The following is a 27566-nucleotide window of genomic DNA, read 5'->3' as shown; positions in this document are numbered from 1 at the left end:
ATCGGGTGGCAGCTCCCAAGGGGGTTTCTGTGATCCAACCCGTCACAATTGTCTTGTCATTCAGTTGGCTAAGAAGTAACGATCATCCTATTAAACTTTTACAACAACCCTGCAGGAATAAAATTGATTAGAATTGTTAATGACCACAGACTAAACGCCTGAGGTCGGAAGACCCCAATATATTGGTTACATTTCTTAGATTAATGTTAGAGAACCCAAAGCTTTAAGAAGAAAAATGTTACTGCAAACTAGTTAAAATATTGCTACTTTGGACTTCCCCAGTACCTTGCACTGATGAACAGATACTTGCTATTAGATAATTTGAGTGGCGTTTTGATTTTGGAGGGTTGTTGAGGGTTGGTTGTGTTTTGGTAGCCTGGCTAGGTTGATTTTGATTGTCTAGCTTACAGAGTATATGATTAGTTTCAGGTTAGCATCCATTTTTCATTACGGCTGGAATGTAGGGTAGGTGTTTAGGGGAGATTCCATCAGTTTATTGATTGAATATTTATTTTTATACCAAATTTATTGCATAAATGTTTCAGAACTTAATGTTCAATATTATTTGTCTGAAAATAATGTGTAGGGTAATATTTATTATGAGTAAGTAACTGCAGCTCTTACACTTTGCTTTGAATTTTCACTACTAAGGAGAGGCAGTTGATAATGATTTACTAGATCTTTATTTGAATCTAGTGTCTAGGCACCCAAATCTTACTTGAATAGGAAGAGTCATTACTGTCAGCATCGCAGAGAAAGGCAGCAATGAGTGATAAAATGTTTTTTTTATTCATAAATAGAAAACCTGCAGGTCTGAAAGGAAATTTGTAAATACTGTACAAAAATCACTGTCTACTAGTTCCCATTATTAATCAGTGATCACTCTTGGAATAGTGGGCCATGATTAAAATCTCAATATTTGAGTATGGGAGATTGGTAGGGATAGTTTTTATTTTTTCTGCTCAAAACAAATGAAACACATCTGTGAAAAAAATCATAAAATTGCCATTGTTGCTTAGTAATTGAAAATTGCAGTTCATTGATGTCAGCTATCCTTGTTACACAGTCACATCTGGAGGAAGACAGTAATCAGTGGTAGATCTGGAGTGTTTTTTTCAGCATGGGTGTGTTTTTAAAGCACAAGTGGGTTTGCCACCACAGATGGAAGTCCAGAGCTGAGACTCATTATCTGTCCTGTCTTGAAATTTACCTTATCTGTGGCTTAGTCAAACCCTAGTCAAATATTCTGATGTTCTTGTTTAGGAGTCAGTTGCTAAAGGTAACTTCTCCAAATGTCTCTGACCCCAGTTTACCAGTTCTTTTTTCTTTTTATATAACAAGTTATGTATTTCACTTTACTGATGTCAGGTTTTGGAAACTGAATTATTGTTGATTTTGTGTGTGTGTGTGTGTGTTTTGATGCTGTAAACTCTGCACATTGAAATTATTGTGGAATTTATAAATCTGGTGCCCATTCACTAGGAACTTTTCTTCTGGGAATATATTCTGACTCAGCCTTGCAAAATTCTACTTGCCATGTTGACAAGAAAAATATGTTTCCATTAATATCTTTGCTATGGTAATGAATGGTGGGTGGGTATATTTTCTGCCTTGATTAGTAAATCTTCATGATTCTGCAAGGATGTTATAACTATAAAATGAACTTGACAGCTCATGGTAGAAAGAGCGTATTTAGAATGACACTGTGATCTAGAGCTGTTTGGAAGATATATTTTGTGAGTTTTTGTTTTGGTTTTTTTCAGCAACATTTTCTGATTGGATCTCCTGCTGACTTGATTTATTATTTATTTATTTTTTAACTAACTACTAAAGATTCTTGTTTAGGATACCACAACTTTCAAATAGCGTATCCTGAAATAAATATCCTGAAAAATGATGTTTTTAAAAATATTCTTTAAAATAACTTAAGGAACCCATTGACTTGAGGAGTTGAAGAGCTGTCTGCATGGATCCAGTTGCAAGCCCAGGCCCTAAGTTGGTAAATGTAGATGGTTATTTAGGAGCAAATACAAGAGGACAGTAGACCTAACTAGTTTTGGGGACTCAGTTATTGTGTCTTTATTTACAGAATAACCAGCTTTTTTCCTTTGGCCTGCATGTGCCTTTTTTGTTTGAAGAATAAATATGCTTTCAAAGTGAATTGCATAATATGCAGCTTGTTTCATTTAATGAAGATTTTATTTTTCTTTTCTCAGTGGGTTTTTTCCAGAATTTTTAAATTAGAGGTTGAGAAAAATCACAACCTTGATATTCCCCCAACCTTAAGGAAATGCCATAAAATTATACCTGTGTCATATATGGAAACACACTTGTATCCTTATATTGTACACTCTATGGGGTTGAGGTGTTTCTTCCTACATTTGGAAAGTGGCTAGCACTTTTGAGCATGACTACACTAAAAATAATTAATAATATTAGGATCCACCTCTTCCTTACACCATATGTTGACATCCCACAGTGGACTGTCATTGCTCCATCCATGATTTTTGTATCCATGCTCCTTTCTGACTCTAGCACCAGCATGTTGCAGTAGACATTACATTTCCTCACTATTCTCCTTGATTGGAAAGCTGTAGATTGGTACCCTCTTCTGATTTCTTTTTCATGTTAGTGGAGTTGCCAGAGGCTGTAAAGGTTCAGAATAAGTGGGTGGATTGTAGCGGGCACACTAGAGGTGTCTGTAGGAAGGGTGTCGTAGATACACTAAGGTGACGGGAACCTGCTGATATTCAGCCAAAAAAAAAGTCTTGGAAGGCTTGCAGGATGTATTGTGTCGGGAGTTTTGATTACGAAAGGAATACGTTGGTGACTGAAAAATGTGAAAAGTCTCCCACCCTATTGGCTTTAAAACAGCATTCATTCATTCATTCCAGTATTAGAATTATCCTTGGGAGAGCAGGAGTCTGGAAAGATCCACTCATCCTGATCTTTTGTGTCAAAGCCCACGATATTGTTCACAGATGCTTCAGAAATCCCTGAGTCATCTTTGTTAGTTACCCTCTTTGTTGATTCATACTTCAGTTCCTCTTTCCGTTTATCATTAGCACATTAAACCAGTTTGAAGATTTTGAAACAATCATGAATTTGTAATACTTGTATAGGTTTATTTTTGCAAGTCCCATGAAGAAATCAAAGAGTGTATCCTTCTAGAATCATAGCCAGGATATTACTTTAGCTGTGGTTCTCCTCCCCTCCCCCCCCCCCAACACCTTTTTATTTATTTATTTATTTTTTGTTTTAAAACAATTTAAAAGTTGAATATAACATAAACAGAGAAAAGAGATTGTCATAAACTACTGTAGTGAAATTTATTAAATTTTAGGTGGAATACAAAGAAATAGTACATAGACGATTTGAATGTTTTGTGCAGGAGCTGTTCAGTATTGTGATTTTTGGTAGGTGCCCTGAGATGGAAACCAGAAGTAATAGTCAGAACTTCTGAAGTTAAGTTTTTGTCTTTGTGTTCCATAAGTAGGGCAGTATTTCTTGATCTTCATATGCACTGGGTTTCATGTTTTATTGCTGAGTAGTAGGGTTCTTGATATCCTTCATCCAAGCTGACTCGAAGGGGGAGAGACTGGATTTCCATTGCAGAGTAATGCTGCATTTGATAAGAAGTCCCAGATAGAAGAATCTACTTTTTTATTCCTTTGAAGAGATTTTTTTTTCAAAATAGATTTTATTAATATATTGTTTAATATATGAAAATAAGCTACCCTTTAGCTTAATTTTTTTTTTTTGTATTTTTACAACATTTTTATACGTGGGGTTCTTCTTTGACCATTTTGGGATGCCAGATTTTGCAAAGCAAAGGATGCTAGAAATTTGAATTTGAGATCCTTTTGGTTAGCAAAAAACTGCAGCTTGTAATCATCTTTTAAGATGACTTGGAATTGACTGTAGTAGATGATTTAGAAAAGCTTAGCTAGAAACATGCATTGGATGAGCATTAAGGAGATTGTGCAAAGACTGTGTGTAGTATTTCCACACGGTAACAAAGAAGAAACTTTGCCCAAATATGGAATGAAAAGTTTAATCCTCTAGCTCATGTAGGTTAGAGAAAAATGTAAAGTGGATAAAATTAACTAGTATGAATACTCACAGAGTAAGAATGCTAGCAAGCTGTGAAAGTACATGTAAATAAGCAATTTATATATATAATTAGCCACTTAAATATTTCTTTTGGCTGTCAATTTCTGGTGTAGTGCATTGTCAAGGTGCCTGGTATTTCAGGTATATTTCAAATGATAGTTCATTATAATAAATGATATATGACTAATTTCCTTCGGGAGTAAGAGGTGTGCAGAATGTGTTGAGGGTAATAAAGATAACCTGCCACTGTGCATATGACAAGCTGAGCACTAAATTATTTAGCACTGCTTTGTGCTACCGATTTGCTACTTGATATATCATTTTACAATACAGTATTGCTGCTGCATAGAAAAAAATGCATGTTCAGCAGTCTTAATGACCTCTGGAAAGGATCATTTGTTTTGGAGTTTAAGATATGACACTGGCTCAAAGAATATTTTTGTTTGTGATAGATACAAAATTCCTTACTAAATCATATATTTTTGCTTATAAAACCTATGTGACATTCCTGTAGGATAACAAGTATATATTTAGAATTGGTTTTTATTAAATTTGTTTTTAATTATGTTTGGGGGGGGGTATTAGACCCAAAATATAGTTTTTTGAAGGACTGGTTCAGCAGAGAATCTGGATGCAATTTGTATTGAATTTATTTCTTATTAATTAACTTGTAAAAATAAATTGTCATATTAATTAACAGGAATTAAAAAAAAAAACACATCTCAGACGTTTCTTTAAGAATAAAATTAAGTCCCTATATATTGTGGATAGATATATTAACAGAGTAATGCACTAGGCCTGTATGTGAAATGGGGTTTATATCCATATAGGGCATAAATTAACATGACTTTTAATCTCTGTTTTTATCCCATGATTTTTAGTGCCTGATCAGTGAACTTTACTATAGATTACAAAATTTGTCACCATTGGGCATGAATGACCATCATTTTTTCAGTAGATGCTCAACAAGGTACCGGAATTTCAAAATATAGTTTTAGGTGAACTGATAGCTTTGTGAGCAAGCTTACCTGGCGTATTTTGTACTATATCTGGCTTTAATCAGCATGTTATATTAGTACTATCAGTCTCTTACTTCCATGAGCATAAATATCACCAAGTGCAGCCAAATAAAATATTTAATAATGTGTGTATCCATGTGCATTGGTTACTCTTTTACTCTGAAAATTAGTGTTGATATCAGTAAGCTAAGATTGAAATGTGGTATGATTTCTCTTTTTTAGGAGTTCAGTCTTCTGATTCAGTCACTCGAGATTGATGAGGAGAACCCTGATTAGCTACAGCTCTGGGTGTCTTAATCTGTAGTCGTTGAGGAGAGAGATTTCAAGGAATGGAGTTGGCTCACAGTTTACTGCTTAATGAAGAGGCATATAACCAGCTTGGTGAATTTCAGAAGGCAGAGTTCATTTTTGAATGGTTGAGATTTTTGGAAAAACTTTTACCAGTGACTAGCAGGGTAAGTATAATATAATTGGAAAGAAATAACATACCTTAGAGAGAACTATTTTTCTCCATATTCCTTACTCCTTATACTAGGTGTTTTATAGCTAGGGTTAATTTTAAAGATATACTTGGATGATTATAATATTTTAGATCTTCTACATAATATTCTTACTGAATTTCAAGCAAACACAACTTTTTAAAAAATTGCTGAGAATTTATGTCCTCTTCTAGTAAAACAACTCTTTGAATCTGGTGAAAAAAATATTTCACAAGATTTCATATTTTACAGGTTTGCTGAATAATTTTTTAGACAGCCTTATAGGTTTAAATGAACAGCCTTTTTGTATTCTTTGTATTTCTTTATATCTGTAGTGTTGTTTTTTTTTAATCAAAACAGTGTGAGAGCTGCTGCTTTTCTGTTTTATCTCCTGTACATACACAAAAAAAAAAGTTGAGTTAAGTGGCCATGTGATAGAATAAACACTACTATTGCTACTGTTTAGGCAGTAGATCAATGGTGGTAATCCTTGAGCTGGAGAGCCTCTTCATCAATAAAAGTAGTTGGAGAAATAACCACAATGTGGTGATATGATTGTTGCTTCATGTCCTTGCATCAGAATGTCAGCACATCTTGGCATAATTATTTTGTGGCTCTCTGTAGCTCCATCTAACACATTTCCTCTGTGGTTCCCCTTTTCTTATTGAATGATAGAAGAGTTGGGGAGGGATCCTGCCAACTCTGGCTACTTGGCTCAGTATTGTCTTGTGTGTTTTAGCTGAGATGGGAATGCCCATATGATATATACTTTGTTTGCTCTGCCTAAGATTAGGCTAAACACAAAGATCTCTGACAGAAACATAGGATACCTGAGAACTTTGTGCTGGGTCCCAAATGCGGCATGTGGCTCCAAATCCAAAGGGTATATACTTCGCTGATCTAGCTTACTAGTAAATTGATCTAGATAGTAGTCACTTAGGAACTGGGGTAACTATGTTGGAAAATTGTAAAGTGTTTTGACAGTTGCCAATTACAATTTCTCACTCTTTTAAAGAGAAAATATACAAACTGAGATTTCCTTTAACCTCAACACTGTAGTCTAATAGAGGAAAATATTTTCATTAAATTCTGATATTTTTAATTACTCTTCTAATGTTTTTTTCCCAGTGTACATTTTCAATAATTGTTTTTCTGCAAAGGTGCACTGTTTGTGTGTTCTCTTATGAATTATCTTATCTTTTTAAAGAGAGATGGTGAATGACACACAAACAATAAGAAGAAATTACAGTTTTGTGTCAGAAGGATACAGCTGCTCTGATGCTGTTGAAAATATTCCTGGGAATAATACTAGAGAAAAGTGTAGATGTAAGAATCTATAACTGGCTCACATATTTCAGACTGTCTTCCATTCAGTGGAAAAGCCCAGGAAAAAAATTGACTTTATACATTGAGAATGTCAAACTAGCTGAAACAAAGCAATCTGGGGAGAAGTTAAAGATAATCATGCTTTAATTTAACTGGTTACTAACTTTATTTCCAGGCTGACGTAAGGGAAAAACAGAAGAAACTGGCTGAACGACTAATATCTTTGTTAAATAGTTCACCAGGCCCTCCTACCCGAAGGCTCATAGCCAAGAACCTAGCTATACTTTATAGTATTGGAGACACTTTCTCTGTTTACCAGACAGTTGACAAATGCAATGAATTAATTCGGAGCAAAGATGATTCACCAAGTTATCTACCCACAAAACTGTAAGTAAAAACCCCCCCCAAAACTAGTAATAAGAATAACTGTCTTTTTATATCACATCTTGCTAACCTTCAAAGACTTCTGAGCATTAAAAATAAAAACTAAACTAACATGAACATTGAAAGCTAATTCAAATTACACTCCTGCATATCAGAAGCATAGCAATTTTATTTTTGATGTTTCATATGCTGCCTTTAGGATGGAATGGTGAATGACTTAGTTATTTTGTAACTTTTGATGTGCCACTTCAATGTGATTTCTATCTTTGCAATTTTTGGATAAAAATCTCAGCTCTACCTTCTACATACAGCAGATCAATATTTCACCATAGAAATAGACCATGAAGGCACAGTCAACTTGAAATATCTCCCTTTTTTTTTCCTTTTTTCAGAAGAAGCTTCTTGCTGTTCTCATAAACATGATTTCAAAATATTTAGGTTAGGCAAATAGAGAAAGCATTGTTAGGAACCTCAGAGGTAACAAACTAAGCTAGGCAATTGGACAACCTAACAGCCGATAACATTGTGCTTGTCTACATTGAATCTTAATAGGTGTAACAAGGAACAAGAGTTCTAAGTTAACTGTAGCCACTTAGGGTATGTCTACACAGCAACTAGACGCCTGTGAATAGCCTGTGCCAGCTGACTTGGGCTGCAGGGCTGTTTCATTGCTGTGTAGACTTCCAGGCTTCTGCTGGAGCTGGAGCTCTGGGACCCTCCTACCTCGCAGGGTAATAGAGCCTGGACTCTGGCCCAAGCCCAGAAGTCTACACAGCAATGAAACCGCCTCTCAGCCTGAGCCCCGCGAGCCCAAGATGATTGGCACACGCCAGCCACAGATATCTTATTGCTGTGTAGACATACCCTTAAAGAAAACACCCTGGGGCACATCTATGTGGGGATGCTCAGGAAAGTTAATCTGAATTAACTGAAGGTGTGAATTTAAAATGCATTAACCCCTGTGAGGATACTCTACTACTGTAGAATCTACTTAATTGAGATGACCTGTTGTGCAACTTTACTAGTTATATGATTAAGTCCTCTGTAGGACTTTTAAGCTCCACAGGGTCCATAGTCATCAGGCCATAGGTATATTCCACATATATTGTGGCTACTCCTGAGCTAACCTATGTAACAAGGACCGAAGCCTTTGAGCTTCTGACCTTAGAAACACCTTTCCTTAAAAGCTCTATAGTGGTTTCCTTGGACAATCCAGGGGTGTTCATTGAGAGAGACTGCGTCTTGTATCTTAATGAAATGGTATGGTAGTCTCCAGTTAGCATCTCTCTTTATCATTAGCAGTTGGTGGTAATATGTTAATTCACTATGAACCCCATTACATAGGTGTTTCAGTTAAGACAAAAATAATATATTAATCTTAAAATGCATTTCATTGTTTTGTTTAAGTATACACAGTTGACTAATTTGGAATGTGACAGTTTTAGGTTAGCATTTTCAAAGGGGCCTAAGGTAGTTGGGTGCCCAGTTCCACTTGAATTTCAATGGGAGCTGAGTGCCTACCTGCCTTAGGCTCCATTGAAAATTCTCACTTTATTTAGTAATGGCTGTATGTGGAGGTGTGTGATGTGTTTTTTTTTTTTTAGCACTTCACACTTACTTACAAAAAAAGATGATTGGCAATGTTGTGCTGCTCAATTAATTGTCACAGATGCTTTAGGCGCTCTTCTCTTGCGGCTAGAATTGCGGTGCAATTTTAAGTGTATTGAACGTGGCTTTTTAGGTGACATCTCCAAGTACAAATTTTGGGGAGGAATTTGAGAGGAAAGTCTTAAAACATACTGAAATGAAGGGGAAGTTATGTTAAAGGGACAAAAACCAGCACAGAATGCTTAAGAAAATACCTATTAAGCATTCTAAATATTATAGATTATATACTGTAAATGTACAGGTTTATTTGGAAGGTTACAGCTTTTTATTATTGCTTGCAGTGTAACAGTTTAAGAAAGATTTTCACAATAAGATTGTCATGAGAAGTTGGTACTGTCTGGACTTAAGAGTATCAAATATAGAAAAGAAATGCCTGCAATTAGGGGAGGGAAGCAGCCCTACCCTGGAGGCAGGCAAAGGAGCTTCATATATTCTTTACTCATGACTCTTCTGGGTTGTTGCATTTGTGCACAAGAGGAGCTAGTATTTTTATTGAATATATTCCATTGAGAAATTCTGCTAATAGCAGTGAATTAGTAGGCAACACAGTGCTAGAAACTTTTGATTCCTAGGGGCCTATTCACATAACTTGTATTTATGTGAGTGATAGGGTAGTAAAATTACTTGTGTGAGTAAAGATTGCAAATGGGGCCATTATATTAAGACTTAGTTCTTAGTGAAATTTTAGTTAACTTCCTCCCTACAATTAAAATTTGAAGGGTATAGGTTTGGTGTTTCTTGACGTTAGAATAGGTTCTTGCATCCATCAAACAAGCATTCATACAGGACGACATTACCACTGTACTTTTTATGCCCAGCCAAATCATGGACAAAATTTAAATCTAATCTGTCAGTCTGTAAATTGCTCTAATAAGTTAATCAAGCAATAATGAAGTGGCCTTTGAAGAAACAAAGATGAGAAATGGGAATTTTTCTTACTGTATTTTTGTCATTAGGGAATGACTGTTAATCTTAGTTTAAATGAGTTATTCTGAGAATGTTTTAACTCCCATATTGCTGAACTTTGTGTTTCCCAATTTAATGGAAGTATAATATTAGTTGAATGGATTTTTGGAGAATGTGCAATATTAATACATATTCAATAGGGCTGGTTGTATAGCAAGACAAATGTGTAAAATATATTGTTTGATTAATTTTGCTGATATTCATCAAAATTATTTGACTAATTATAAATCAGTCAATACCCCAAAAAAGTTTTAATTAAGAAATCATTGTAAGGAAAAACCCACTACTTATATTTTTTTAATACTGTATATGAATATTCAGTGCTTAACAATTTTTGCTTTTGCTAACTGGAGTGCTTGAAAGAAGACAGTATATCAAGTCCGCTTATTACTTATTTAACCCTGAAATAAACTAATTTTGGAGTGTATGTGTGTGTGTTTTTTGTTTTTTGTTTTGTTTTTTGTTTTTTTTGTTTTGGAAGGGGTAGTGTGTTCATATTTTCATTTGTTTCTTTCTGTTCCCTCATCAAATACTGGAGTAGTTTAGTACTTTGAATTCTGGTACTTAAGTATTTAATACCTTTGGTGCAAGTGTGTGCCACACTTTTCAAAGACTCATTTTTTTTCTCTGATGTATTTCAGTAATTCATATGTATTACAGGACATTTCTGGGAAGTTGTAACACCCAATTTTTAGACTTGAATTTAAAAAAAATTTGAAATAGATCAGCTGATTACTTCAATCCTTCAGCCTCTCCTCTGTTGTTGCATTCATCTTAACAAGTTTGAATCTGCTTTGTTTTAGTGCTGCAGTGGTATGCTTGGGATATTTGTACAAAAAACTGGGGAGAATCTTGGGAAACAGCTTTACTGATACTGTAGGAAATGTGCTTAAAGCAATGAAGAATGCAGAGGTAAGGAACCACAAGTTTAAAAGATGTTTGCAGGTAAAATTAATAGATTGTGTTTACTCTTAGTAGTGTGAAGAACAATGAATGGGACAAGGTGACTGGTATAAATAAATCATGAAGTTGCTGTAGATCATAATGCCATATAGAAGCACCATCTGCAAATCCAAAAGAATTGTTAGAGAATTTAACTGTAATATATCAGTTGAGAAGGATGAATCACAATTATTGACAGTCCCCTTCATGAATGATCTTGATAAAATACAGTTTTGTATCAATCGTAAAACAGCTACTCAAGTACGCTTTTTATTCCAAAGCTCACTTTATAAAACTATCTTGAATTTTAATATGTATGTTAATCCTTTCCAGTAGAACTTAGAAGAATAGTTCTTTTCTTTTGGTTACAAAGGTGTAGAACAAATTACCTGCTTTAATTCACCTTAACATGAATAGAGCTCTAAAAATAAAAGTACCAATATATTGCAAACATGTTTAAATAATCTGTATTTTCTTTTTTAGGGTTGTTAGTGTTGTAAAATAATATTTACATTTTCTTCTTTTTGTTTTATCAGTCTCAAGGTCGTTATGAGATCATGCTTAGTTTGCAAAATATACTGAATGGCTTAGGAGCTGCTGCTACCCCATGTCACAGAGATATTTACAAAGCTGCTCGATCATGCTTAACAGATCGCTCTATGGCAGTTCGCTGTGCTGCTGCTAAGGTAAAGTGGCCCATTAACTAACTGTTTTTAGTAATTAATCTTCCTAAATATATCTGTTTAAATAGATGATAAAGAAAAATTAATTTTGCTGCCTAAAAACACAGAAAAGGTTTGCTTATAATATGCATAATTTTTAATTGGTAAAATGTAAATCTATTCTAAAATTGTGTTTCTAGCAAACAAAAAAATGCCCCCCAAAAAATAACTCTGGAATTTTAGCACCTAGCAACAATATTGGCTCCTAATTTTGTTTTCTATGTGTCTGAAGTTATGCCAGGTAAGGTTATTACTTCCAAATGTGATTTAAGATGTTATCATATGTCTCACACAAACTGTTACACCCAGAACAATGAGTAAGTTTAGATTACTTGCATTATCTGTTCAGACATTGTCCTGGCAGTAAATATTCAGATCTCTTTGATGTCAAGGACTGTACGTATTTTTCTGAAATCCTCTTATCTTCTATGTATTATCTTGCAAGCTAAAATTTGTATCAAATGCCTAAATGCTTTTACACAATATCAGAATATTTATGGTGAATATATTTTTCTCTCCCCCCCCTCCATCCCTTTTTGTCTAGTGTCTTCTTGAACTTCAGAAGGAGGCAGTTTTTATGTGGAGCACAGATCTGGATAGCGTTGCAACCCTATGTTTTAAATCATTTGATGGTTCCAATTACGATGTGCGGATAGCAGTTTCAAAGCTTTTAGGCACAGTGTTGGCTAGAGCTGTGACATGTAAACAGGCAACAGGTAAAGCATATGTTTTGTTTTTCAGTAAGAATTTAGCAAACCTATCTTAGTTCTAAAAGTCATATATAATCCATAAAATGCAAACACCAGATACTTTGTTTAAACAAACTATTCATACCACTCTTTTTTGCTGAATTTTACAGCATTTTATAATGGTGATGTAGCCCTGTGTTTTTAGTTGGATCATCTACCTTTGTGTTAAAAAAACCCACATTTAGGGGAAAATTTACTTGGAAATACTACCGTATATACTCGTTCATAAGCCGAATATTTTTGGTAAAAAAGTGACGCATCAAAGAGCGGGAGTCGGCTTATAAACGGGTCTACACCAAATTTTGGTGATTTTAAACTCTATGGAATATCTAATACATTGTTGTTTTGTTTACCTGGAGCATCTGCAGGCATGGAGCCCCTCAGCTCCCTGTGACCGCAGTTCACCGTTCCCAGCCAATGGGAGCTGCGGGAAATGGCATGCCATTAGCTGGGAATGTCAAACTGCAGACACTGGGAGCTGAGGAGCTCCGTGCCTGCAGACGCTCCAAGTAAACAAAATGTCCTGACCCACCAGCGGCTTACCCTGACGGGCCGGGAGCCAAAGTTTGCCAACCCCTGAAATATAGGGTCAGCTTATGAAAGGGTCATATAGTTTTTGCTATTTTTACCTACCCATCTTGGGGGATCGGCTAATGAACGAGTATATACGGTATTTAGTTCCAAAACAAAGAGCAGGGCCTTAGGAAGCATACGTCTGAATCACTGTTTCCTTTGCTCTGCTGACGCACCTAGCCCACTGGTGCTCACTGCCATGTGGCAACATATATCAAAGCAACAAGGCTAATAATCCAAGTGTTGGCTGATCTGGGGTTGAGTGGGGTGGGTTTCTATGAAGGCTTACAGTACATATGGGGGGGATTGGTCCTGCTTTGAGCAGGGGGTTGGACTAGATGACCTCCTGAGGTCCCTTCCAATCCTGATATTCTATGATTCTAGGCGGTTCCACGCTGCAAGAGCGGCCATCTAACATCTCTCCTACAACTTTTCTTCCATTAGAATTCTCATATTCATTCAAAAGAAAAATTTAATGCTAAAAGTGAAACAGTAGGCCTCCTGAGAGAGAGAGAGAGAGAGAGATGAACTGTGGGATTTAATTTCATGACAAAACAGATGGTAAGGCCAAGAGCACAAAAATTCATTTTCTCTCTCTCATATACTTGATAAGAATTTTAGGGCATTAAGTGTCTTAAGATAATATTAAACTGAAAAATGAAAACACTAACAGGGAAGGGAATAGGTGACTAACCCTGACATTTCTGACAAAGATCTACCTATCTTTCTCAGGCACCCATCGCTAAAGTGCTATGATTAGGTAGTTATGACCACACTGTCCATAAGGGGTAAAGAAGAAAATAAGGCAAATAGACATTATCTGTAGAATGAGTACATTACAAAAGACATTAATTTTTTTGAAACTGAAAAAAATAGGTACTTTTCTTTAACTTAGTTGTTCTCTTTAACATGATATTTAGCAGTCAAATAATCCATAAATAAGCTTGTTGAGAAGGGAGAGTGAATATATAAAAACACTCAGTTCCAAAATACTGAAAGCTTCTAATTTAGTCTTAATTAAAATCAAGTTCTCTCATAATTTCCCTGGCTACTCTCCTACCCTAACTCATGACACTTAAGGCCTTTTGTGAAGTCAAGAGTGTAGTCAGAGTGTGGGCTCATGTATTCAGCTCTCTATCCTGTTACATTCAGTGATTATAGGATAAATTTAAATATTTCATTCTTCTAACATAACACATTATCAACAATCAAAAAAACAACAACATGATGGATGCAAAGACAAACACAGAACACCATGAAGAACTGAATGAGGATCTATTACAATTACCTCTTGAACTGATGCGACTGATGATTAGTTTGCTTGTATACTAATACCAGCTATGAATTTTATCACCTTTTCCCCATAGACCTTCCATCTGGAAAGATTTTGAGGATTTAAATGTGGATTTGTTGGAATAAACTGATAAAGCTTTAACTGTGCGGATGCTTTATTATAGGAATATTACTTAACATTGTATGTGGCTCAGTGATCAGATTACAGAATCCTGCATTTGGAATATGGGTTGAAAACACTGAAGCCACTGATACTGAACTAATTCAACAATCAGCTTGTACCATACTCAGTTGAAACAGATACATGCTCCCTAAAAAATTTCAGGTTCCATTTATATCATCTCTATTTAAAATTCCTCAAAAGTCAAGAAAACATTTTTTTGTTTTAGGAAAACTTTAATTCAATTATTGTTACATATAATTTAATGGGCTGGGCAACAATGAAAACCATAATGACTTGCTTTAGCTTACATACTATGGACACGGTCCCCAATAAGAGTGCTCCTCAGCTGCACTGCCATATCTGACTGGTAAAACTGAAGTTCTGGGGGGAGAGGGAGGAGAAAGAGGGAAGACATCTGTGATCCCTAGCCCTTCCTCAGAGGGCAAGAGGCTCTCCGCATGAACACAGCTGGGAGTTCTGTGTGACTAAGACTCAGTCAACTACACAGTTGGGACTATGTTTGATTTCAGGTGGCATGGCTAGCTGAAAAGGAAAAGATACAGCAACAAGCCATTCTAGGCAAAGTTGTGCCCTGGCAAACCAATGAAAAAAAATCAATCCCATGTTAAACACTACACAGAGGAGCAGTAACTCTCTAGAACTTCTACCATTCAAGAAGCAAAAAAGGTTGAACATGCAGTTGTTGCCACTTGTCACTGTCAGTGCAGCTTGTATATGAGGAACATGCTACTAATGAGCTTGAAGGACAGGCACTCTGAGTTGATGTCCTCAAAATCTTTGGGGTTATATAACCAGACTTCCCCATAGATCCTGGGGCTTTGTGCCCTTACAAAGCCACATTCCTCCTTCACGTAGCTGAAAATCCCTTCACACTCTGAGGAGTAGATATGCCTGACTTGTGTTTTGCATGTATGCCTCAAAGTGTATCTTTAATAAAATCAGACACAGAATATGAAGGTATTTAATAATTCCCACCATCAGTAGTGATCTGTAGTGACAAATTTAAGGTAAGGTGATTTTGTTGTTTGCAGACCCTGATGCACTAAAATGGTTAACATCTTGATTTGATTAATATTTAAGAACAAGTGGTTTCTACTGTGCTATTTTCAGAAAAATTGAGCAGCAAAATGTTTATCTTGAAGCAGTTCTGGATTTAGGATGGCAGTACTTCCATGTATTTCTAGATCATATTCATTAAAGGACTCTGAATCCGCAGAGCTTTGATTCTGGTTCTGTTATGAAATTTTGCTTTCAATATTTGGATTTACTAATGTATTTGGGAAAGATTAATTGGTATTCATCACAATTTTTTTAAAGATGCAAAGAAGTTGAAACTTCCCTTTACAGAGGTTTTATTTTTTATTTATTTATTTATTTATTTTAAAATACATTTATGCTTAGCGTCAGCCCGGCAAAATGTTCGCAAAATTTCTCTGGATGAAGCCATGGAACTACTAGGAACAGGCTTTCTGCGTGGGAGTTCTGGATTTCTCCGAGCCAGTGGTGATATACTGAAAGGAATCAGTTCAGTCAGCAGAGATATTAGAGTTGGAGTTACTCAGGTTTGCATTATATTATATTTTATTTTTCTAATATTGCTGTGCATATTTTTAAAAAGCTGTTAGTTTTGTTGTTTTGTGTACTTATTTACTGTTTGTGACAATAAGTATGAAATAAGATTTTAGTGTACCATAGTATGATCCATATCTTGAATTATACTGAAATTAATAGTACACAACAAAAATTACATGAATGTTGATGACTCATCTCCTAAGGGATCTCTGTATTTTAGTTGAATTCCAAATATAACTTTCTATTTACTATTTTTTGGAAATTGTTAGGAGTAAATTTGTATGTGTTAAAGCTACAACTAATATAACTTACTGAGTGTTTTGGAGTCCTTTCCTCCAAGTATAATTTTTACATTTAAAATTTGAGGAATACATTATTTTATGTTCTTGTGGCTTTTTTTTATTTCTAAGAAATTTAAATTGGAATCTGTCTCCTGATGTATAGTGAAATATGCATTCTCATAGTGCTAGTATTAGAGAACATTCAAAATGTTCTCTTGCTTTCTCTATTAATTTGGCTCATACTCAAGTTGAAAAAGTGGTTCTGCTCTGAGAAGTGATTGTAAGAAAGGCAGCATCTTATTCATTACATCTGATCGTTGTAGGTAAACAGGGTCATTGCTGTTTGCTATAGTAACAAAAATAAGATTTTACTTTTCTACTACTTCTAGCCCTGCAGACCTAGTGCTGCTCAGAGGACGTGAGCTGGATTCTATTCTATTTCTTGTGTATCATAAACAGAATTATTTTCACACAACTATATTTAGTGGTCCTTAATCAAGCAATACTCCCATTCCCTTCAATAAGAGGTTATTGGTGCTTTCTTACTGGTGCAGTCATTTGCCTGTTATGAACAGTGTGGTCATAATTACCTGATCTTAGCACTTTAGTGATGCGTGCCTAGGAAAAGATAGGTAGAGCTTTGTCAGAAATGTCAAGGTTAGTCAGCTGTTGCTTTCCCTGTTATTGTTTTCATTTTTCAGTCAATATTCAATCAGTTATTCCCACTAACTGCTGCTAAGAATATCCTGAGGAATCTGAAAGACTACACTCTTTCCAAGCCTCCTACCCTTCTGAAGGGAGGGCCTTGGATAGATGAGTCCGTTTTCTACTCCCTTCGACTCAAAGTCAGAACCTTTTTAATCTTGTGTCACCTCCACTATGGGGGACACAGTTCAAAACATTGGCAGCTGTACTTCCTCTGTCAAATCTCCTGTCTGAGGGTCATAGAAAGGGGTTAATAAGCTATACGTTGTTGTATTTTGATGGCCAGGTTGTAGAGTTGGGTTGTGGATTTAATACCTGCACACACATCTCACACATCACCCTTGGACCATATCAGTTAAGAGGAGATCCTTGGAAATTACGGGATCTTTGATAACCCTTAAACTCGTGAGAAATAAGGAGGGAGGGGAGTAGAATTCACGGAGAAGTTGATCCCTATTTACTGTTTTTGTTACATGGCTCCGGGATGATTTACAGAGACATCAGCAAGAGGGATGGTGCTTCTGATGGTAAATAGAAGATTCAGGGGCCAGAGCATAAGGCACACCATGTTAAAAGTAATTCTTGAAAAAGCTTTTAAATTTAAAGTCTAGCACACTTTTTTAAAATGTGAAAGTAGTGAATCAAGACTAAGGTCTGGTCTACTCACAGACTAGTATAGTTAAAGCTGTACAATATCTTTGTGAAGATAAAACCTAAGTAATTCTGTGTAAAACAGTGTTCATAAATTACAAAGTTGTAGAATACTTGCATTTTACAATGTGTAATAATAAAAGTATAGATTATAAACTATTGAAAATTGGAGCACTTCAGAGATAACTCTTAAAATACTGGAAAATGTTTTGTATTCAAGAATATTTAGTATTTTTAGAGCACATAGCAGTTTTTTGTGTACACACAGTAAACTGTACTTTGACTTGCCAAGTAAATGTTCTTGATAAATACAGACCTCCTTACAAATTCAACACAATATGTTTGCTCAGTGAGTTGAGTTCATCATATATAATTTACAGATTGAGGAGAGGTTGGAATACCTTGAGATGAATTTTGAGGGCTATTAAAGTTATTGTCTGACAGTGCTGCAATGTGTGTTTATATATTTATCAACAATAATTTAGGAAATTGTCAGTCATCTTATTACCACACTGCCACTCCATGTTATCTTAATCCTACAGTTCCCATATCTGTTCTGCTGTTCTTGTTGTCATAAAATATATATTCTATTTTTGCCACAGTCCAGTGAAAACTTTCCTTAAGTTGTGGCATTCCCACTACACTATTGTTTTTTATCATTCCCTTAAAGTCTATCCCCATCTCTAACTTAATCTATACTAATACCCATGAAAAACTTTTAAGTGGTTTCGTTTGACTTTCATGTTTTTTAGACATCTGGCATATGTATTGAAGCCATTTACAATATTTGCCTTGCCTTTCTAAAATTGAGGAAAATTCGTCTTTACATTTAAATGTGACTGTTTTGTTTTACTAAACAAAGTGCTTTTGAATGCCTCAAGGAATATATTTTTGATTGGCTGTGCAGCACTTACTACAAATTGAGTTGTGTGGCCAAAGTCCTAGACATTAAGTATATTCAGTACAAAGTCCCTAGTCTTTAGTATTTGTACTACAATAACACTAGTATCAAATTGGGATCAGGGCCCCGTAATACTCAGTGCTGTACAAACATAAAATAAGACAGTTCCTGCCTGAAAGAGCTTGAAGTTGAGAACTGATGTTATAAATGCATGGTGCAGATGTTTATTAAACACAGGTAGTATTTTTTTCTACTGACACCCAAATTTCAAGAGACATATTTCAGTAGCATTAAATAACCCTCTAAATTTGTGCCCAAATTTAAATTATACCAAGAAGTTTGTGTGCAAATTTTTGCAAGCCCAGACTTGTATTTTTATGTGCAAACAGAACGTAGACACTTGTGTGAGCATGTTTTGCATATGGATCTTTGTGTCCTTTGTTTAAAAATGTAACCCTGAAGATTTTAAATAGCTCTTTTTAAATGTAAAAAGAACTTTAACTACTGAGACTTCACATCCAACATAGATTTAAGAAAACATTTGTGTTTTGTGGTTACTTAGAGGGTTATAACTCATATAAGTTCCACATCCTGAGCATTCAAAGAAATTCTCTTGAACATGCACATCTGAATGATTCTGTTTAATCCCCATTACCAAAAAAACTTTAAGAATTGATGCCCATACTTACTATAACTGCTGTACAGTAGATATTGAAACAATTTAAAATTATGAGATAATTTATCATCACATTTAGAATTAAAAGGTCTATGGTTTAGTGGTTAGTATGTGGGATTAGGAATAGGGAGATGTGTTCTAATCCTAGCGGTATTATTGATATACATACTCACAATTCATGAAAATAAAATTGTTGACTCTGCATTTTTTTACATTCAAAAGGAAAGGAAATATAGTAGATATAAGTGGAAGTAGGTTGTTACAGTAAATGTAGAAATTGTTTTCAATTCATCCCATTTGCCCCATCTTTCCTCAAATAATCCAGTTGTTATAATAATACAGACAGTTAATTGCTCCCTTTTATCTTAATTTATTCTGGTTAACCATGTTTCTGTAGTTGGTGTTTGATTTTGCAAACATACTGATGAAATTGATTTCATCTGCCATTGTTTTACTATGAGACCTTGGACAAGTTCATTTAGCTGCCCTATTCCTCATTTTTCCCATCTGTAAAATGGAGATAATACAATGGTGTGTTGTGAGGCTTAATTAATATCTGCCAAGTGCTTTTAGATTGGAGGAAGAAAAGCAATATAGAAGTACAAACTAATATACTCTTTTTAGTTAGGATTTTCCTTCTCTGCATCCTCAGGTAAAATGATGGGAAACCTGCATACTGACAAACTATGGTACTTAACAAATTACAGCATAGAAAGGAAGTTGTTATAATCAGACACGAGGCAAAATATGCATGGGTTATTGCTATTTTTATAGTGAACACTGTTAATTGCAAACTCTTGTTGTTGAATTTCATTCATATATACTCACATTTTTGTGTGCTCGCTTTTCATGGTGATGGCAAATATGTGCATATAAAACATACACTTGTTAAGCATTTGTAAAGAACTATATTATGCAGCAAGATAAATAATGTTGTGGTGATTAGATTTGTAAAGTGGCTCTGCATTCTTTCTTTTGGTTGTTTGCGACATCTGTAGCCTTTGTATGGGTCCTCTGTTGCAAGACAAAAAACTAAAATTCATTAAAATGAAGAGCTGTGCCTGGTGGTTGCAAATATTCCTTAAATCTAGGCCAGCAGAAACAAAATTCTCTTAGGGATATGGGTTATAGTTTTGTAACACTGTGGTTCTTAAAATGCATTCATACATTAAATTTGGGCTCCATGTGCAGAATGTTAAATAGCTGGAAGCTGTTGTTCAGGGAGGTCAAACACAATGTTTTACATAACAAGTGCCTGTTCAGGGTAAACTGGCACTTCTCACACACTGAAATGAAATAAAATAGACAAGCATCTTGAATTAACTTGCAGTTAGACCAGACTCAGTGCTGCTGGTACAGTGTTAATTGAAAGTAATTTTTAAACACTATTGCCTAAATTGACAGATAAAATAACCTACATCAGAAAGGCAAAAGAACTTCCAACTAAATTAAAACTGAGAACATACACAAAATTGTCCTATAAAGGAGATTAAATATGGTTTCTGTAGAGAATGTGCTTACAGACGTAACAGCAAGCCAACATATAGTGTGGGGTGATATTAAGCATTTACATGGATCTGTAAATGTAAATGGCAATTTTCCAGATGACTTTATTCTAAATATTACTTTCTTCAAATCTTTTTCAGGCATATGTGGTATTTGTCTCCACATTAGGAGGACAGTGGCTTGAAAGGAATTTCTCTGCCTTACTTTCCCATATTTTAGATCTAGTGTCTCAGTCTCACCCTAAAGCTATTCAGACTCAGATGGATGCTATCTGCTGCCGCCGTTGTATTTCATTTATCCTTCGAGCTACAGTAGGAGGTCTTCTTGGAGAAAAAGCTCAAATTGCAGCTGCCAAAGAGATTTGTCAAGCCATCTGGAAGCTGAAGAAAGTTGTGGGTATGGGAATAACAAGATTATCTGTTTGTGGGGGAGGTTGGCTTTTTAAACCAGTGCTAAAATGATTGTTTGCCTACACTAATCCTAAAGATTCTGCAGAAATAGAACTTCTACTTCTGGTTTATTAACATAATAATGTAGAGAAACGGTTTTTGTTTGTTTTGTTTTTTCAGGTAGTTTTATTGATATAAAATAAAAAAAGCTTCTTACATTTGTCACATAGCAGAATGATTTTTAACAGTAAAACACAGATAACAGAATAGATCAAATAAATTTAAACTGTAATTGATACAAATGGGGCCAGATTCTCTTTCCCTGCTCCAGCTATTTCATACTACTCAGGTGGTGCAAAATGACAGAGCCTGGCCCAACTAGCCATCTGCAAATTCCCTGGGCGTAAGGGAGATTTTAGATGGCATAACGTCTGTGCCTGGCTCCTATGCCAACTACTTTAATAGCATTGGGGTTGTGGTGAGGGGACTAGAGCATGCCTTTGCTGTGCCAATTCTCAACTGGTGTATAGTCCTATATTTTACTGCTGGTTAAATCTGTAGTATCCTAAAATAAAATTTAGTTGACTAACTCTAAATTTTGTTGTGTATGTGCTCCTAGCTTTGCTGCCTTATAGGCTTAGCTGTCTTGCACATCTCTTACTTTTTTAAAAGTGCCATATATTGAAGGTAATCAAACCTGGCACCCATCCCATGTCAAAATATGGCCCGTTCCAATCCCCTGGGTTTAGAATGGTTCTTGGTTGCTACCATTCATTGTCACCTGCTAAATTGACAATGTGGTGTTTTTTGTTTTATGATTGTTTTCTACTCTTCCCACCCACCCACTACTTACCCTTGAACTAAATAATGTCCTTTTCTGTGGCAACTTGATTGAGGTATGGAAAGTCTCAACTAAGTCCCATTGAAAATCCTAAATCTTATGTGAGACAATTAATGATAGAAGAATATTTCTAATGTAGCTACCATATCATTGCATTCCTTTATTCTGTCTCTTTGTATTTTATTATTATTTTATTTTAATGTGCAATGATTTCACAGTTTTTTAATGTGTTACCAGATGTTGTAATGAGTGACGGTAACTTGGAAACTCGGATTGGTACAACAGACGTAACAGCAAGCCAACATGTTCTTGTGTGTGCATTACACGAACTTGGAAGTCTCATACATGGTTTAGGCACGACTGCTGCACCATTGCTACAAGATTCCAGTACAGGTAATGGATTTGTCTGCAAAATATGTTCCTTGAGATTTTTTTGCAAATTTAATTGCAACAATGTGTTCTTATTTTTGCAGAATATTCAGGCTAACGTATGGAAAGATAGGAACACAGAGAAGATATAACACATAGGAAATATATGAACAAATTGGAGAGAGTCCAGTAGAGAGTAACAAAAATGATAGATGGTTTGGAAAACCTGACCTATAGGAAAGGTTGAAAAAAGTTGACGTGTTTAGTCTTGAGAAAAGAAGACCTGAGAGGGGACCTGATATGTCTTCAAATACATTAAGGACTGTTATAGAGAGAACAGTGATCAATTGTTCTCCATCTCCACTGAAGATAGCACAAGAAGTAATGGGCTTAATCTGGAACAAGGGAGATTTAGGTTAGATATTTGTAACTAAGAGTAGTTAAGCTCTGGAACATGCTTCCAAGGGAGGTTATTGACTCCGCATCACTGGAGGTTTTAAGAACAGGTTGGACAACTCCCTGTCAATGATAGTCTAGGTTTATTTGGTCCTGCACCAGCTCAGGGGGCTGGACTTGAGGACCTCCCTTCCATCCCTACATTTCTATGATTCTGTGATTCTATATCAGAAATGCACTCCTTTTTTAAATGTGTAACTTCTGTTGCATTCAGGCTCTTGAAAATTATTGGTGCTTCATACACTGGATCTCTAAAATCTATCAATTTCTCCTTCTGAAGCCTTTGGTTCTCTCTCCCATTGACCACTGCAACCTCCTTTCTGCTGTGCCAGCTTATCATCTTGACCCATTCAGTCTGTTCAGAACACTGCTACTAATATCATCTAGCTGTGTGGCTGCTCTGATTGCAATTACGTTCTTCAGATCCTTGCTGAAGAGACTTTTTCTCTGTGAAGTTCAAGCTCATCCACACCTTCAAGTCTCTGCATAACTCCATCTCAGCTTTGCTCTCATTTCCTCCTGTGCTGTTTGTGACCCTCCCTCCTGACCAGTCCCTTTTGTAACCTTTTCCCATTTTCCTCCTCTTTGCTTAAACTCCCTCTCTCTTCATGCATCAGATAAGAAAAAACGTGAAAAGTTGGTTATTTTTATCCTAAAATGTGCTGCTTGTATAAAGCCTTTCAAAGACTATCACCCAAACATCTCTGCACCACCTCCTGCCTGTACTGTTACACAATGTACTTTTTATCTGTACTCTGAGTATCCGATTGAAAGTATATACTACTTAGGGTAAGAGTTGTCTTTTTAGTTCAGTGTCACACACACTGTGCAATGTGCTCAGTAAATATATTTGACCAAAGTTAAATAGAAATTTTTAGTTATTCTCTTATGTTTTCATTTTAGTGAGTGGTCTGTCCTATTTTGCTTTATTGATTTAAAAATCATTACTCCAGATCTGTTGTTATATACTTTACCTCCAATCATGCAGTTGATCTGTGCAGGTGGACATTGGTATCTATGCAGAGCTGTATTGGTATCCATCCATTATAGGCCTCATCCATGCATTGTTATTCATGCAGAGACACTGGTCTGCCTGCATGGATTTACTTGCTGGGTCAGGCCTGTAATTACTTACCAAGGTGCTTTGTAGACATTTCATGTTTGCTTAATGTATTAGAACAATGGTACAAATAGGATGACATTGATAAGAAATGTTGAGTTTGATATTGCAGTCTGGGTTGATAATTTAGTGTTATCTCAGTGCTCCTGGAAAAATTACACATACAGAAGCATAGTATATTTAGTGCTTTTGTCCAAAGAAGTAATTGTGTATTTGTAAATGTAATACTGGACTAGATAGGCCATAAAGAAGCTATCAGGATTTTTTATCATTGTTGCTATAGACCAGTATGACGTGGAGGGGATGTGTTAAACAGAAACCACACTAAGTAGGAATAACGTTTCATGTTTCAATCAACTTTATTTCTCAGTAAGGAATAGGCATTGAACTAATTGAAGTACATGCAATTATGATCTAGTGTAGTGAAGCACTTATCTATGTTTTCACTGAATTTATGTTTGTATTCAAGAAAATATAATCTAGGTAGGTTTATCTGTCTAGGTTCTTATGTAGTGCCCATTACTGTTGCTCAAGGTACACATTTAAAGTGTATACATAAGGCATGTTTCTCTTTCTCCCCTTTCCCTCCTTTCTCACTTCCCTCCGCGCCCCCCTCCCCTTCCAGGCAGCAGGGGCAACTGGTCTCTGGTGGTTTTTATTTTCTTATACTTTATATTTTTGTGGTGTTATGTGGAAAAGCTAAATCAAAAGTGAGTTTTTGCTTTTAACTCTCAAAGCTCTGAGGTTGGGGGTCCTTCTCCTCTCTTGGGAATGTGTTCCAAATTTTGGAGCCAATTGCTCAGCAAATTCTTTCTCTTCCTCAAACACTTTTTGGGTTGATAATTCCATGGAATGTAGCTGTCATGGAAGTTCAGGATGAAGCAAGGTGAAGCAGTCTGTCTGGTACCTGGGGAAAGTCTCAAAGAGGATTTAAACATTGTGTTTAATCCAGTCCTTTACAGAGAGCCAGGGAAGAGAACGGACAGCTGGATTGTTGTGGTTTTAGTTGTTTAACAGAAGGACTATGTTTTGAAACAATTGTAGCTATAGCTTTTGAAGTCAGCTGCTTCATACTTAATATGATCATTCTTGAAGGTCACAAGTGCATGGATCACTGCTGCCAAGTCTGAATCTTATAAAAGGAGGTGTAATATTCTTGCTGTCTGTAGATGGAAATGGGCATTCTTTTGCAGCTTTGGCTGTTATGGTATCCATTAGCAGTGTACAGTCTAGATATACACCATGGCTGCAGGTTGTCTTAATGACAAGGGTGGTGTTACAAAGGGGTCAAGGTTTTTTGAAAGTTTTTTCCTCTCTCCAACAGCACCACTTCAATCTTTCCAGAATTTAGTTTCATCCAACTGCTCCTCAGCTGGGTTAACTTTTTTAAAGTAATAAAATATTTTAGATTGATGACATTTAATGTGAAATCTCTCTTATTTGCGCTTCTCATTGTTTAAAGATTAGCAAATGCTTAAAAAGTGACCTTCACTATCCCTCAGTGAATACACATGCATGCCTTTAGACAGTTACCTTGTTCATCAGCCAGACTGCTTTGTCCATGTCTTAAGTATATTTATTTTTTCTTTCAGGGGTTCTGGATGCAGTAATTTCAGTTATTCTTCATCCCAGTATTTCAGTTCGACTAGCAGCAGCTTGGTGTCTACGCTGCATTGCTGTAGCATTGCCATCCTATGTGTCTCCACTTTTGGATCGCTGCATCGAGCGGCTTAGTGCCCTTAAGTCCTCCCCTGAAGCAGTGACTGGATATAGTTTTGCTGTTGCTGCTTTGTTGGGAGCAGTAAAACACTGCCCATTAGGAATTCCACATGGAAAAGGGAAGGTAATGATCCTACTAATTTACTTGTAAGCAGTTCTGTTGTGCTCCTTCCTGAAGTGTCTCAAATGTATTTCTTATTTAGTTGTGATATTACAACGCTGATTTTTTTTTTTAAATCTCATGATTAGAACACTAATATTTTCTTCTCAAAATATTGATGTAGTAGTTTCTTTTATTAGGAAGAAAAGGATCCCTAAGAATACACATAATAATGCTATTTTCTTTACTCCATAAATTTAGTCATTCAAATCACTGATCAGGTAGTGTAACATTTCTGAATCGCAGATTTTTCAAAGAAGATCCATGGCATTGTAACAATAGTAAATATTCAGTCTGTTAACTTTTGCTAATTACAGAGTAGAGATGGACAGGGTAAGTTGCTGTTTAAGCAGGTTAGCAGTGTGTGTATGTGAGGGGTACTCCCCTTTTTTTATACTCTTCTCCTTCCTATTTCCATTAAATTATAAGAAAACACACCTCTTTGAGTCTAATCAAGCCTGAAACTTGGTTGCAGTCACTTGTTGGCTCCATGCATCTGGGGTTTGCTTAGGTGACGCCTTCAGCTCCTGAGGTATGCAGTCTGTTTAATGAATATGCAAGATTTCTAACTTCCTTTGTTTGGGAAAGCATCAGATAACTTAAAAGTTAGTGTTTAACTTTTCTCTTTTTATTCAACTCATTTTCTGAGATATTCCATCAGTTGTATTAGAGTTCAACAGCAAATGAAATTCTATTTTCAAAATTTACAAACATTCCTTTTATATAAAGTTTTTTGTCCTCAAACCAGTCTTTTAAAATTAAATAACTTTTTATAAAGTCTTTAGCTTAAATAGAATCAACAACTTCTTTTACAGCTTTCTTACAGTTTTTCTAGAGATGATTCTTCATCTTCCTGAGTTGGGTGAGTGAGCTGCTTGAGCACTGCCAATAATTAATTAATTAAATTCCCATTAATATAAATACTCTATACTCAAATGGCTTCTTTCATTAGCAATCAGTTTAGCAAGGTCATTAAATTTTAGGTTAGTGCATAACACATTTTACCATTTAAATAGCAATGATATTAAGAGCTTTTCATTTAGCAAACAAATTTGCAAGTATGCATTTCAAGTGTTTGGCACTTGAACATTTAGGAAATAAACAAAAAAATAAAATATTTCCAACTACAATGTTTTTCCTCAAGGCTTTTCTGAATGAAGTTTATAGAGATTATAAAATTCATTTAAGCAAGAATACTTCTAGAATTCTTTGTATGGATTTACTTAGAAGTTTTTCTATGAGGATGAAAAAAAACAAATGACTTTACACCAGTCAGGTTTTTTTGTTTTAGTTGGTGTCCTGGTTTAGATAAGACACTCTTAAGGTCTGTTTCTTGACCTAAGCTACTTACAGTTACAATTTGTTACAGCAATTAGACTACTATTAAATATTTTGTACAAAGCACAAATTTCAATAACCAATATATAATACAAAGGAAAATCGTATAAAAGTTAAAGCAAGGTAAAGTTTAAAATGCAGCTTTCCTGAGTTTGAATAACACTCTTAGAGCTAATAAACATGGTTTTATGGCTAAGGAGGGGCTATCTTCTGGATGTTTGCTTACCCGTGGGAGACAGAAACAGACACCACCTCGAATTTCTTTAACCAGCCTGAATATAAGTAACTAAATTAACAGATATTGTTATATTTTCAAGCATCCTGGCTATAACATACTTGTATTTATAAATATTCATTCAATAATGATGCAAACAAGTTTTTAACAACCTAATACTAATGTAAGTTATAATAATTGTATGAATATTTTTGCATTAAGATTGAGGTCTGCCCACCACATATCACTA

General features: G+C 35.5%; 1 protein-coding gene across 1 annotated transcript in view; it reads left to right on the top strand.

Annotated features, from left to right (window-relative positions):
* The first annotated feature begins 5358 nt into the window (after positions 1 to 5358).
* The window catches only part of HEATR5A (HEAT repeat containing 5A), a 111476-nt gene continuing 89268 nt past the window's right edge, over positions 5359 to 27566 (top strand). Inside the window, exons 1-9 of the mRNA XM_029911453.1 lie at positions 5359 to 5587; positions 7113 to 7324; positions 10759 to 10867; positions 11434 to 11583; positions 12164 to 12335; positions 15820 to 15980; positions 20851 to 21106; positions 22178 to 22333; positions 25478 to 25728. Of these exons, the coding sequence (XP_029767313.1) occupies positions 5462 to 5587; positions 7113 to 7324; positions 10759 to 10867; positions 11434 to 11583; positions 12164 to 12335; positions 15820 to 15980; positions 20851 to 21106; positions 22178 to 22333; positions 25478 to 25728 (1593 nt within the window). The 5' untranslated portion in view covers positions 5359 to 5461. The remainder of the gene's footprint in view (positions 5588 to 7112; positions 7325 to 10758; positions 10868 to 11433; positions 11584 to 12163; positions 12336 to 15819; positions 15981 to 20850; positions 21107 to 22177; positions 22334 to 25477; positions 25729 to 27566) is intronic.

This window comes from Terrapene carolina, unplaced genomic scaffold (genome assembly GCF_002925995.2).
Source record: "Terrapene carolina triunguis isolate 2854851 unplaced genomic scaffold, T_m_triunguis-2.0 Scaffold96, whole genome shotgun sequence".
NCBI lineage: Eukaryota > Metazoa > Chordata > Testudines > Emydidae > Terrapene > Terrapene triunguis.
The sequence above is the reverse complement of the archived record's forward strand: the minus strand, read 5'-3'. Positions and strand labels throughout refer to the sequence as shown.